Below are 15,384 nucleotides of genomic sequence, written 5' to 3'. Positions count from 1 at the left end.
AAAACAAAGTGACCTTTTTTCTTTTTTTTTTTTTTTTTTTACCAAGGAAGTAGGGTTATGTTCTTTAAGCAATAATTTTCAAAGAGATAAACAGAACTGAAGTAATATATAATTGTATCTACTAACAAGGAAGTACAGAAGAGAAATGTTCCAACCAACGATTATTCAGAAATTGTTTAAGTCTCCTTTGTGACACCCTCTTGTCAGCTCCTGTTTCTATATCCCTGTTATCTTTCTATGATGGCTTGCTCTCTTTGAATTACCTTCACCATTCCCTTGGAGTTACAGAAAATTCTCGATCCCCCACACCACCGTCCCATTGACTACCATGCCTTTCAAATTTATTACAAAATATTGTAAGTAATTCATCTTTTTCCATCCTTCCTGCATTGGACTCTATGCTCTTGGAGAGCAGGTTTCTTCTCTATCTGGTTCACTACTGAACACAAGTGACCATGGTAGACAGGACAGTGAGTTGGGTGAATCAGTGAACTGGGCAAGACTGGAGCTTTCTCAGAATAATCATTCAGAACACAGTTGGCTCCTGGTTGGAGTTCACATCTGCATAGAGGGAGGACTGTTTATGGTTGGAAGCTTCACGAAAGAATACGCTCTTCTGTTGCCTACAGATGATTCTATTTTGAGCAAACTATTCTGTAATACTGACCCTAGTTGATCAGTCATCTTGTTTTTGAAATTTTAAAGACTAATCAGTTGCCGGTATTCTCTCAAAAGACAAAAGGATGGGCCATATTATAAATCCCAAGTGTCTATCAGAAAAAGTATGAGACTCTTATATTTTCCATCTCATAATCATTTGACTTAAGACATATTGGCATTGCTTGTCTACTCACATTTAATATTATTTTAATTAAAATGTCAGTTGTAGTTCCGAGGGGCACCTGAGTGGCTCAGTCGGTTAAGGGTGGGACTTCGGGGCAGTTTGTGAGCTTGAGCCCACATCGTGATCTGTGCTGACAGCTCAGAACCTGGAGCCTGCTTTGGATTCTATGTCTCCCTCTCTCTCTGCCCCTCCCCCGCTCACACTCTGTCCCTTTCTCAAAAAGAAACAAACATTAAAAAATTAAAGACTATATATATCCGTTGTAGTTGTGAGGGCACTATGTAGAGGCCGCTTTTAGGCAACAGTTTTGAGCAACAGAAACTTGAGCGAAGGAAAAGGCCCACAGTGACCACCAAGGTGAGCAAACAGGCTCATGAAGCAACCCACCCTGAAACAGCCATAGACTCTGACTGACCTGTTACAACCAGGCACAGTTCCTGAGATTTCCAGATAGGAGAGAATTCCCTGTGTCCCCACACTTCCTTACTCCTCCCTGTAACTGTGGCTCCTCCCCACTACCTCAACGCAGCCAGTCTCTCCTTTGCTGTCCTGCCCCCTTGGGGTGTATTCAATAAACTCCCATTGTCTTTCATTCTGCCTCAAGAGAATCCTTGCACCCCCTCCCCTCCCGGGAGGGAGGCTACGGCCCCCATTCAGTCCAGATGCCCCACAGACAGGAACTTGTTAAGGCAATAAAACAAAAATAAAAAAAATCCCTAAAAACCAAACCAAAACAATTTTAGTAGAAAAGATAATGCCCCAACTGAGTTGAAATACTTCTCTTTTAATGATCTTTTTGCTATTTTGTGGTTTAATTGTCCTTTCCCTTCCCACAGCTATCATCAGCTAAGGAGCGTGTTGGGGTCCTTCCTCTTCACTGAGAGAAGCAGTGAGAAGTAAGGGGACCTGTTGGTGGCAGACACCACCACCACTGGATAAAGAGATCTGTTGTGAAAAGCTTTCCTGGTTCATTTGGAAAGTGTGATATTGAAAAAAAAATTTTTTTTGGAGTGTTTTAAATCACTGCACTCAGGGCTCGTATAATAATGGGACTGAAACACAGCAAGATGACAGGGCCAGTATGCATTGCAAACAATGAGTACGGATATTTTTTGCAAGTATAAAGAAAGCTTTATCTATCCTCATGTGAGGGCAGAGATTTTCATTGCCTCCAAGCGTATACATTTCTGAAGAAATGAAGCAGCAAACCTACTCCCCAGAACTGGGCTCTGATTATAGGCAAACATCCCAGGGATATCAAAACCTTATTTGATGGGGCACCTGGGTGGCTCCGTCCGTTAGGCATCCGACTTTGGCTCAGGTCATGATCTCACGGTTTGTGGGTTTGAGTCCCATGTCGGGCTTTGTGCTGACAGCTAGCTCAGAGCCTGGAACCTGTTTAGGATTCCGTCTCTGTCTCTCTGCCCCTCCCCCACTCATGCACACTAGCGCAGGCTCTCTCTCAATATAAATAAACTTAAAAAAAATTTGCTAAGGGCTTTTATTTTTTATCATGTAATTCCAAGTAAAACTGCAAATTAGGAAGGATGCCAAAGAGAGGTCCAAGAATCCTGGAAAGATGCCAAAATGTTCATACCCACTAAAACTCTTGCCAATGATCAAAAGAGAATCTTAATCACCTAGATTCACCTAGAACTGGGACTTTTATAGACACAATTTTATAACTCTTGATTACTGTTGTTGTTTAAAGAAGAAAAGCAGTAATTATGTAAAGTTCTGGACTAAGGGCTACTTACTGAAGGAACAGTGACACACCAGTGGTTCTGAGAGCAGGAAGAATGAGAAGAACAAAAACAGATGAAAGGTGAAGGAGAGCAGATTTTGCCACGCTAAAATATGCTTCTTTGGTATATTGATTATTTTAAACTGGTTATTTTTAAAACACAGCAGACAGAAAAGCTGTAAAAATCCAGCAGAAGTTACCCTTTTGTAAGAGGCATTTACGTTTATAAGGAAAATCCCCATTTGTAAGGATAGATCTCTTGCTGGACCGGAAGAGGCAATTTCTAGAACTCTTACCAATGCAGAAGGCAACAACTTAAAGCTACTTAACAACCCTCCCCTTGTTTATTATGTTTTCCCTGATAACCTCCCATAAGTGGTCTCCTCTTTACCCCAAACCCCTTCTTTTGTATTTAGCTGATGGTGGTATTTCAGGTGATGGCTTTGGCCATTTCAGTGAGTTACTTGGTTTTCCTGGATCTCTCCCATGTAGATGTGTTATTAAACATTTGCTTGTTTTTTCTACAGTTAATCAGTTTTTTAAAAAAAATGTTTGGTTATTTTTGAGAGAGTGCAAGGGGGAGGAGAGGGCAGAGAGAGAAAATCCAAACAGGCTCCGCGCTGTCAGCACAGAGCCCTACGTGACCTTGAACCCATGAACCATTAGATCAAGACTTGAGCCAAAACCAAGAGTGAGATGCTTAAGTGACCAAGGCACCCAGGTGCCCCTGTTAATCAGTCCTATATTGATTGAATTATCAGACCAGCCATAGGACCTAAAAAGGAAGAAGGGAAAACTTGTCTTCCCCTATAAAAGGCTTTCAAAACACAGCAGGCTGGCAAGTGCAGAATGAAGATGTGAAAATTAATAAAGGATATCTTGTTTAAAATAAAGTCAGGAAGGGCACCTGGGTGGCTTAGTCATTTAAGTGCTTACTCTGACTTCGGCTTGAGGTCATGATCTGATCTCATGGCTTGTGAGTTTGAGCCCCGCATCAGGCTCTGTGCTGACAGCTCAGAGCCTGGAGCCTGCTTCGGATTCTGTGTCTCCCTCTCTCCCTGCTCCTACCCCACTCATGCTCACTCTCTCTCAAAAAAAAAAAAAAAGAATAAAACATCTAAAAAAGTAAAACAAAAATAAAATGAAGTCAGGAGACCAGAAGGGGGTAGTTCTCACACCCTACTGGATTCATCAACAGCAAGAAAGGAACCTTGCAAGTGACGCCACTTTAGCTACACTTTACTACCTCAGCAGGAGGAAGACTGGTTTTCTCTGCTCCTCCCCAGCTCAGCCAATGAGAGACAGCCACGCCTCAGCTAATGAAGCCATTGTACTTCGAACTCCAAGTTTACTCCAATGGACTCTTTTGTCTCTAACAGCCCTCCCAACTTCCCTTGTTGTTCTAGAAGACAGCATTCCTCTCCTTTGTTCTCTGCACTTGCCTATAGTTTTGCTGTAGCTTGCTTGACCTAAACTGTAATTCTCTGCCGTTCCTGATCAAACTCATTTCTGCTGGCAAAATAACTGACGGTTTCATTTTTAAAATTAACAAAGACAACAGCTTTCTCTGTGTTTCAAGCTAGTGAGCCAGTTAATGATGTTCAACCTGTAAAATAAGTGATGTATAGGTAATGACATAACTGAGTATTAAGAAAACACATTGGGTAGAAACATCCATGTTTAAGGAGAAAGATTTTAGAAAAAAATTTCATTTTAGAAAGGCTTATTTGGGAATATTTCCCTTAACAATGGTCTACATAAAAGCTGAAGTTTTGATTCGTCGAGAGAGAGACTCTCAGCTACGTCTGGCAATGTGGCATAGCACAATGGACACAGCGCTAGAATCACGGAGCTCCGGCGCGGGTGGTATTAAGTACGCCTGATGTTGTGTCTCATTTTCCTTATCTGTAAAATAGATTTCATGAACCTATAGAAAATGGGGTTGCAATGCAGATTAAGTGCATTGAGATCTTCTAAATATTTGGCACACAGGAGAAATTCAGTATGTGGCGGTTGTGTTAGTGACACCGCAAATTCTCCGTCACGGTAAGTAACTGAAGCATTTTTAATTTTCTTATGCATGACTAGGTGACATTATTCAACAGGGTACTAGAAGACCCTAGCTAGGAATCTGACCACATTCTCTGCCGTATCCAATTTTAAGACTATGAACTGTGAGACCTTCACATTAGTGGAGAATCGACAATAACCTTTGGGCAGTTGGCCTGCTATGGTAACTCTCATCGGCCCTTCTGAAAGTCAGATGTCACATCAAATTAAGGAAAGGAAGGAATTAACATAGCAGTTGTCAAATAGAGTTCTTTTTTTTTTTTTTTTTAAGTAGATATTTCAACTGAAGCATTGGAAGTCATTATGGTGGAAATGTAGAAACATCAAAATGATCATTTCTTTTTATCTGGCATAATAAATTCATATAGGACTTATATTTTATGAACTTTCCAATATTCAACTGTTTTTGGCCTATAAAAATGACAAGTACATATGGTTCAATCTAATCATTACTAAATCAGGGGTAATTGATTACCTGACTGATTTAAGTGAAAAAAAAAAACGAGACAAGGAATAAAAGGACGCATAGAGTTGAATATTTTGTATTATACATTTGTCAAATGGTATGCATATGAAAAACTATACCAAGAACTAATTTAGGGGAGAATATAAAGCTGTCAGTAGCATTGGCTAGCCTCATAAGCTTAGCTTTATATCCAGCAACTGGTCTTTCCAATTCAGACTCAAATCTGAACCTCATGCAATTCTTTAGATTCAGAATAGAAGAAGATTTTAGGCTTCCTAACTGATATTGTATGCATTTCCAAATTGCACTGCTTTGTATATTTTTATCCTTTTGACTTTTCTGGGCTCTGAGAATTACTGCTGACCCTGGGTAACCAGTAGAATAATGGGACTTTTATTGAGTGTTATAAAAGTAGGTGAGCTACTGACTTAAAGATGATGAAAATTGCTTTTTCTCAAATAAGCCCTTGATTTTATTTAGATTTTAAAGATTTTCTTCTGGACACATTAGGATACTTTGATGAATTTGTTAACTGAAGATTTGGGTGTAGCAATAGTAGCAATTAATGAAGTATGGTTTTACTGATCCCTTTAAAGACTATTAAGCCCCAAGGTTCATCGGACTATGAAGATTTGCACCTTTCTACTTTAAGAAGCCATTTCATCTAAACAGAATCTCCTGCCTGTATTGGATAATGGTAGAAATTCAGAATCATTAGCCAAATTAATTCTTTCATGTGGCTGGTCTTTAGAACGTTATAAACTGTAATGGAATTACTGAGTTGAGAGCAATTAATGGGATGTACTCTGTATATATCCTAACCAAATACTATACCTCTCGTTTGTAATGACCAATTAAAAACTATCAAAAGAACACTGTTGATGAATCTTAGTGCCATCAGAATAAACCATCTAGAACAGTTTAAACATGCCTTATATTTATATAGTTCATATCACTTCAGAATCTGAAGTCATTTTGGATACTGTCATTTAAGTGTTATGCTAATGTCCCATACTTTTAAAGAAGAAAGTAAATGTTTGGAATACTTCTAGGTTTTTAAAACCCATAAGTCAGAGAGACAGGGACAGAATGTGTGTTTCTCACATCCAGGACTCGTGTTAGATAAGGAGTTGAAGATTCAGATCCTTACACCAGAGCCGCAGAGGCGTTCAGATGAGTGGGTATGCGGCTGGGGCCTGGGGTTCAGTTGCTTAAGCCTCAGACTTTGGCTCAGATCAGGATCTCATGGTTCCTGGGTTCCAGCCCTGTATCAGGCTCTGTGCTGAGAGCTTAGAGCCTGGAGCTTGCTTCAGATTCCATGTCTCCCTCTTTCTCAGTCCCTCCCTTGCTTGCATTCTGTTTCTCTCAAACATAAATAAATAAGCATTAAAAAAAAAAGATGAGTGGGGATGGCACAAGGTGTCAGGATCAGAGAAGGAGGGACAGTGAGAAATGTGGAGAACTTGAGAGCATATAGCTTTTTAAAGGCACTAAACACCATTTAGCTCCACTTAGCCACCCCCAAGATGTTGCTCTATGGAAATGTGGTTCCCGTAGAGCTAGATATTGTAGATTTTCAAACAAATACAAATATGTGGAATTTACAAAATAATCACATACCTAAATGTTGATAACTAATTCAAATTTTAAGGCCCATGGGTCAAATAAAACTTTGTGGGCTGTCAGGAAGAAACTTCTGTATTAGATTCTAACATCCTCTGTAGATATTCACATGCTATTAAAACTGATGGATGTTGAGATGCTGTCCTTCATTAATATTTATGACAAAGGAAATGTTTTTAAAAAGAAAGTAGGATATTTCATTAATCAATAGCTAATAGGTATTAGCAACCCACTGGGTTGCTACAACGTATTCATTATTAAGAAGATTAAAAAAGACAGATGTATTCACTGCCATTCTCTGGTTTATAAATAGTTTAGTTGAGAAGTAAGGGATTTTATGATAAGGTTGTAAATTATTGGGAAGGGGATACTAAAAAAGGATTAAAGTTGTATACAAGGGATGACTACACAAAATGTGAAGGTAGAATAAGACTTTTCAAGTTCCATACAGCATCACATATTGTTTATTATGCAAAAATAGGGGAGGGGGATAGACAGTATGAAGAAGAGAAAAATCCAATTTTTTTTATCCTAGATTGTTGCTCTTGAAATGAAATATTACATTTGACAAAGTTGAAATGAGCATTTTATATGGATGTAAATTGAAAAAAGAAACCCATGGAGAAATATACAGATGCTATGAAACAATTTGTAGTTCCCTCAGGGGTATGAAGAGAAATTTACAAAATCACAGAGCACAATGTGTTACTTAGCTACTCCAGACATCACATAGCATCTGTTCAATGGATGAGGCAAAGGGCAAAGAGTAAGGGTTCATTTCTATTTCTGGCATTGATTGCTCTGGGACCTGGAGGAACAGAGTGTCACCTTTTGTCACCCAAGTTACCCCATACATTAAAAAAAAGACAATGCATAGCCCAAAGGCATTTTGAACATCAGTTTTGACATCTATAAACCATTCTGCAGTTTTTAAAAATCAAAGCTGTGCAAAGGCAAGAAACACTATCCTTCCTCTCCAGGATTTACAGAATTAATGAAGAATTAAAATGGGCAGGAACCAATCAGATTCCTATTGGAGATTCCTTTTTTGCTTTACATCCCTCCTCATCCTGGAGCTCCTCATGTTTATTTCTAAGCAATGTTCTTTTCATCCACTTTTGTTTTGCATTTAATTTAGATGGAAAAGCAGCTCTAGGCAGATTCATTACTTAAACTCCAGTCTCTAGACTCTCCTTTGGAAATTGAGAACCCATAAATGTTAGGTAAAAAGAGAAGTTACATGCTAAAACCCAGGGCCCCAATTATAAGGCATGAATTACATAAATTTAGTTCATGGTCTTCATTTGTATCCTTCCCAAGTTGTCCTTTGCTAGCTTTGAGTGAGATGCTAACTATATTTGACTCATATTCTTACCTTCATTCTTTAGAAAAATGTAAACAAGGAATTTGAAAGTTAAGTTTATAGATAAAAGCAAACACCTCTCTCTTACAGCTTGATGCACAATATAGAAAATAATACTTTTTCTTTCTACCTACTCTATACATGAACTAACCAAAATCCCCAAATAAAGGCCAATCAAGGAAAGAGTTCACATCTTATGAAAGAAAACATTTTCTTCTATTACCTAATGCCTAATTATCAGGAAATTAGATGAATTCACATTATTTAATGTAAGCTATTATCCTAACCTTCCAGAGAAGTGACTTCAGTGAATACCATGTACTCACAGTTTCCATCAATTCAATTACTCTGAATTACTAGTACATTTATTTTGTGTGTGTACAATGTGTGCATGTGTGTATATCACATGTGATAGATATACACACACACACACACACACTTTTTTTTTTAATTTGGAGGAACTGACATAAAAATCAGAGGCCCAAGTGCATAAAATGGAGATGAAGGATTATTTGCAAACACTTGGCTGTTTTTCATATTGAGCCCAACACAAGACAGTGTCTTCGTGGATGTTAGCATATTACCAAATTCTATTGGGGAAAGAAATGGATTTTTAAAACATGCCTGCTTGCAAGTGCCCTCTTTCAAACCAACTCCTGTAGATACCCTACCTTCCGGAGGGGTTTGAGCTTAGTCTCCATGATGAAGTCATACTTGCAGAGCTCACAGCAGCGCGTGTCTGAGCTCTTGATCCACTGGTGGAGGCAGGACTGGTGGACAAAGCGCAGGGTGCCGGTGCAGCGACAGGGTGTGATGAGGGGGCTCTCTTCATCCCCCTCACAGTGACAGATCCTGGGGAAGAACAAGGCAGTCAGGATGAGATCTCCCAGAGGACACTGCTCCCCAGTGGATTCCTTCCCTCACGCCTACCAGACTGCATTAGAAAGTGCAAGCGAAGATGTACAAAGCATGGACTTTTGACTCCAACCTGATGCTAGAACTGAATCTATGCCCAGTATTAATTTCCTTTCACTTGCTACTCATGCTCATGTCAGTAAGCATTAGATACCAGTAACCCAGAAATGCGCTATCATATCATTCCGATACTAATGCCAGGTTTAACAGCACAATGATTGAGGCATATCCTCAGCTTAATCTCTTTAATATCTCAGTGTCTATGAGCATCAGCTTGATTTCATATATCAAAGTCATGACTTACAAGCATTGTAAGGAATGTTTTAATCTGATAAGTTTGTTTTATTTTGATGACAATTTTATAGAAGCATGGTATACAATTTAGTATCTATGTGGAAGAAATCTGAAAAAATTTTAACATGTTATCGAAGAATAAAGTGAATATTGAAAGTTTCAGATCGAAAATTATAAAGAATTTTCCTAGGAAGATGCACGTTTATTTGGTCACAATTAATGGCCAAAACTGTCAATAATCATCAATGGTTTAATAGTTACAAAGATACCAGTCATATAAAGTTCAAGTACAGTAAATTCTATTGTTTTAAAATGTTAATTATTACATCTTCCAAGGAATTCAGAATTCAATTAGTTTACTGAATTACTGTGAAGCTGAATGTCATAGATTCATAGTCTATGAGATCTTCATTATGTTCACCTACAAATTAAAAAAAATAATTTGTTTCCTCATTAGATGGGATAAGCTCAAGGTTGTAATTCAAATCTCAGTACTTCAATAATTCTTGTGATTTAGGAGTTGTCAATAAATCTGATTAGAAATATTTTTTAAAGCTTCTAAAAATATGAATGGCACATTTCAAAAAAAAATCTGTAGAGTTACTTTTTTGGGCTGAGTCACAGCAGCAGGCTTGAAGAATGTTTGAATTGCTACTCTTTTCTTTTAGCTCTATATGCCCTATTCTCCAGAAGCATAAGTTTTAAAGAATGGATTTTGAAAACATATTTATCTCAGCTGTCTCCCAGGGGAAACGGAATAGTTGCTCTAATTGTTATTGCAGTAAGATACAGGAACTGAAACCAAGTCCTTCCCTAACCTCAAAATAAAGAAGTATGACACAGTACACTAACTAGTGTTTTGAATCTCCTTTTCTTTTTTCTCTTCTCTTCTCCTTCTCCTTCTCCTTCTCCATCTTTTTTTTAGTAGGCTTCATGCCCAGTATGGAGCTTGAACTCACAACCCTGGACCTGAGCTGAGATCAAGAGTTGGCGCTTAACCAACAGAACAATCCAGGAGCTTCTTGAATCTCTTTTTCTTAAGTAAAAAGAATATAATTAAAAAGGAACACTGACTTCTAAAGTCCTTAGGGTGTGAGTGATGAGATGAGAGCATAGGGAAGTTCAAAGTCAGAGTCCTCTTTCTCCTGAACTGAGGTAGGAAGTAGAAGAGTTGGATGTAGCAGCATATATAAAAGACTGATGTGGTGGGGAAAAATGAAAAATTATCTGAGAGTCTATTGTTTAATATGAAAGTATATACTTCGTATCACGCTTGTTGCCAATGGAGTATTGGTCTCATGATAGATGCTCAGTAGATGTTCGTTGAGTAAAATGATTATTTCATCAACAAGCTATTACTTATAAGAGCAACCAGTGAAAGGAAATCTGGATTTCTATAGTACTTCATTTGGTTGCAGTATTTATTTTTGGAGCCATTGACACCTAATGAATTACATAGTATGAGAGGTTGGTATTTCTTGTGTCCTTGAAAACTCTCATCTCTCTTCATCCACACAAAGATACTCCTTTAGGTTAGGAGTCACCAACTATGGCCCAATTCTTATTGCCACATATGTTTGTAAATAAAGTATTATTGAAACACACCCACAAACATTTTTTAATGTATTGTTTAGAGCTGTGTTTTACTATAACTACAGAATTGGGAGTTGCTGCAAAGACCATATGGCCACAAAGACTAACATACTGACTACCTGCCTTTTTACAGGAAACATTTGCTTACCCTTGCCTTAAATATGGTGATTCTGAGTCAAAGACAATATATGAATATTACCAACAATAATAAAACAAAGTTTACAAAATATATTACCCCAACAACTGCAAGTAACAAAAGTTGAAGTAAAGGTTACATAGAGAAGCAGACAATAAAAACTAAAGTCCCTCCTGGCTTGTCATTGAAACTTGCTGATCCATGAATACAAGGAGAGAGGCAAAATCTCATGTGAAAAATAAAAAAAATTACAATTAATGTCATCTGATAATTCACTACTGATAAGAGATCATGTCAACTGCTACACGACTTCCAAGATGATTTTGAGGCTCTGATTTTTTTTATACTGACATGAAAAAAGCAACTTATTCATAAGCAGATTTACATAAAGACCTTGTTGATTACTGAGTTCAACTTGACCTGGACAGTTTATTGATTATAGTTCAACTTCCTATGTCTTACATATTTCTAAAAATTTCTGCCGAAACTGTTACCTGAAGCATCACCAGTAATTTCATGTCTTCATAAAATTAAGGCTCTCTCTCACAGGGAAAATCAAAAGCTGACTTCATTTTCATTCCTATTGCACGAGACTTATTTTTACATGATTTTAGCATTTTGAACTTTTGCTAAATTATCCGACTCAAGTTGGACCCCAAGAGTCTTTTCCAAATCATGTTGAGATTGTTGTAAATGAACTTAAGAACTAAATACCAACATCAAATATCTATTAGAAATAAAAAATAATGTTTATTATGCCATTATAAAAAGAATTAAACAATTCTTAAGCTTATATAATTTACACTAACCACAACTGTTAAATTATAAATGAAAACATGGTAATAAAAACATGGACATACTTTTTCCAGCAGAATAATTGTGTAGAGAAAATTATTTTAATATTGAAATTGCATCGTAAAATATTCATAATTTCAATGCATTTTTACCTTATGGGAAATCAAGGCTTGGGAAGTGAGTGATTCCCATAAAATTATTGGTGACTGACATTGGTGTCTGTCACCTAGTGACAAGGATAAGCTGAATTCCCAAATTTTATTGGCATTTTACTCTTTTAACTGGCTGCTTACAGTTTAATCAGTATACGTTGAGACTTACCATTTATCACTTGAATAAACTTCTATTTCCATATAACTTCTAGCTTTCTGTGAAAAGTAGACCACCAAATAGTATTCAGCAAATTAAATTCTGGAAATTGTGTGTGGGGGGGCATGCTTAGTCCCTTCCTTAATGTTTGAGTTTTAAGAAAAGCAGGTTTTTGTTTTGTTTGTTTTTTGGTTTCGTGTATCTTAAAATGACCTCCACTGCTCCCCACTCCCTCTCTTGCCAACTTTTCTTGGATCTGGTAGACTAGAATTTTTTCTCTACATAAGTTTTTTAAAAATAATTTATCACTAAAAAAATCTTTGTGAAGGTCATAGTGATTATGTAATTTTGGGATTCCTTCCTTCCTCCCTCCCTTCCTCCCTCTCTTCCTTTACATTTTCTTAGTTTCTTGCTATATGCAAAGAAAATCAGACAATAGCATCAGCACATGGGGTGGATTAAGGAGAGAACAGAACCTGGAGGCAGGGACCCCATTGGGGCAACTATTACAATCACCTAGGTGTTAAGAATTTGAAACAATGTTGTGACACTGGAGCCCCTCAGTCTGCAGAATGTGTAGAGATGCCTGGGATCTTACTTGGATTTGTGGCAACAAAGCCCATTTACAATATGTAACTCCTAAAGGCAGTCACCCCTATAGTTTTCAGACAGCCCCTTAACTTTCTCGTCCCATATTCCATCCCATTTTCTCCCCTTTCCTTTCGGCAAATCTTTCTGATCTATCTCCCCGCTTCCCTGCCTACATTTTCCTCCATACCCCTCCTGAACTAAATAATCTTTAAGCATAGTTATTATAGATACAGCTATGTTTTTTTTCTCAATATTTTTATTTATTTCTAGGAGAGAGAGAGAGAGAGAGAGAAACAGCGTGAGCAGGGGAGGGTCAGAGAGAGAGGGAGATACAGACTCTGAAACAGGCTCCAGGCTCTGAGCTGGCAGTCAGCACAGAGCCCGATGCGGGGCTCGAACCCACGAACCGCAAGATCATGACCTAAGCGAAAGTCGGACACTTAACCGACTAAGCCACCCAGGCGCCCCGATACAGCTATGTTTGTAATGACTTAATTTGGATGTTAATCTTTACTCAAAACTATCATGCTTCAGAATTTGGTATTAATTCTTAGAATTCACTTTACTAAGCTAAAAATGATTAGAATACATGTGGGTGGAAGCCATATTGAAATGTATTAAGCAGTAGATGAGAAGTTAGTGCTCAAATAAATGAATGCACAGATGTAATTTCTCTCTTTCAAGAAATACAGCATAGTAGTGAAAGAATAGCAGACTAAATCTTATTTTTAATTGTCATTTCATTTCATTTTTAACAGGGAAAACCTGGACTTGTTCATTAGCAGAATCAAAGGTGCCTTAAATAGGTGAAAGTTTAAAAAAATAGGCAAGGGAATACCCCATTGTTAAATGAAGGTTTCTTGAGAAGTCAAGAAAGTATGGGGAACAAGTGGAAGAATACACAGGAGGTAAACATACGCTTTTCCCTGTGAGCAAGAGGTAGAGGGAAACTACTAAGTGAAAGTGGTGGAGACAGAGGGGTTGCAGTAGCTGGGTCTGGGGAGGGGTCTTCTTATCTTTCCTGATATAGCAGACATTCTGTTGAATGTGTACGTTCAACAGAAGGCAGGAAGGTATGGGGTTAAGGTATTAGAAAGGCTGTTAGAAATTAGAAAAAGCCACTTGGAGCATGTGATGGGAAATTATCCAAGCATGACTATTAGAACCATGGAGTGGCCGTGAGGTCCCTGGTGAGATGAGACAGCACAAATTTACAGTGGACACCCTTAACACTACCTGGAGCCAACAGCGTGCAGCAGTCAGAGAGCAGCCTTACAGCTGGAGCACAGTCTAATGCGTGAACTTGAGTTCACGAAGTCAGAAATGGGAAGGACAAGGAGTGAAGGATTCTAATGCATCAGGGAACACAGTGTAAAAACAGTTGGTCATAAGGTCTAGACCCTGAGCTGGGAGGCGAGTGAAGCCATCTCGTGGTTAATGTATCATGAGGAAAGGATAGATTTGAGACTGGAAGTTATGATGCTGAAGAATTGATGTTGAAAGCGGGAGGAAATGAGACAAAGACCATCTACATTTAGCGTATTCATATCCCTCATGGATGAATTAATATCCTTTTTGTGCTACTTTTTATTCCCACTGTCACAGAACAATTAAAAAAATAAAGATATTATTTGGTATTTGAGATTCGCAAGCAAACCAAATCCTGGCTCACATGCTTGCTCTTTGCTCCAGTAAAATGGAGAAGTTCTCAGTTTACTTGATTTACTCATGTGTAAATGAGGTGAAAAATACCTCTTACAGTTCCCTGAGGATTAAGGGAGATAAAAGGGTGCAGTATCTGGCATGTTGTAGGCAATCAGATATTTGTTAATTTTATCATGGGCTAATTGGATCCTACTGGTACTACTACTAATGTTGTTTACCTATGCCATTGCTTTCACTGTACTGGGACTAATTGTTGTTTTTAAGTTTATTTATTTACTTTGAGAAAGAGAGTTGAGAGAGTGCAAGTCAGGGGAAGGGCAGAGAGGGAGACAGAGAATCCCAAGCAGGCTCTGCACTATCAGGGCAGAGCCCAACGTGGGGCTTGATCCCACTGTGAGATCATGACCTGAGCTAAAACCAAGAGTTGGACACTGTTGGTGAGCCACCCAGATGCTCCGATGGTGCTCAGTGTTTTTAACAGTTAGTTCGGTAAGTGGGGTAGAGCCAATCCTTGTAAGGTCAAGTTCATGAATTCTGACTCCATACAGGTGAGTTAGCTTCTGCCACATTTGTCTCCCTACATCAGTTAAGTCATAGACATGGCCCAAGGAAGGTAGGCAAGGCTGTATCTTTAAAACTGTATATTGAGTGGTCTCAGATAAGTTTTCAGACAGTTGGTCTTCTCCTCTTTGAAATCTCACATGGCTATTATAAGGCTCAAATAAGATATATAAGAATATGTTACAAAATGTAAACACTCTTCCCAACTAAGATATTATTGCCAATATATATGTGCTCAATAAAATCAACAACAATTGCTGCTAGGTAATGAATGCAATGGACTGCATGTTTTTATAAAAGCAGCTCAATTTCTCATGTCTGCATTTCAATTTGTAGGGCTCTGTCATTCTTCACCTCAAAGATCTGTAATGTAAGAAAGGGAGATCTATCTTACTACTGAGGTTAGTTTTCTGCT

At 38.1% G+C, this 15,384-nt stretch overlaps 1 protein-coding gene across 1 annotated transcript in view; it reads right to left on the bottom strand.

The window, feature by feature from the left end:
* Window positions 1-15,384, bottom strand: part of MARCHF1 (membrane associated ring-CH-type finger 1) — a 303,989-nt gene that overhangs the window by 45,622 nt on the left and 242,983 nt on the right. Inside the window, exon 5 of the mRNA XM_039244549.1 lies at window positions 8,782-8,962. Within this exon, the coding sequence (XP_039100480.1) occupies window positions 8,782-8,962 (181 nt within the window). The remainder of the gene's footprint in view (window positions 1-8,781; window positions 8,963-15,384) is intronic.

This window comes from Hyaena hyaena, unplaced genomic scaffold (genome assembly GCF_003009895.1).
Source record: "Hyaena hyaena isolate Hyena2069 unplaced genomic scaffold, ASM300989v1 scaffold_244, whole genome shotgun sequence".
Lineage (NCBI taxonomy): Eukaryota > Metazoa > Chordata > Mammalia > Carnivora > Hyaenidae > Hyaena > Hyaena hyaena.
The sequence above is the reverse complement of the archived record's forward strand: the minus strand, read 5'-3'. Positions and strand labels throughout refer to the sequence as shown.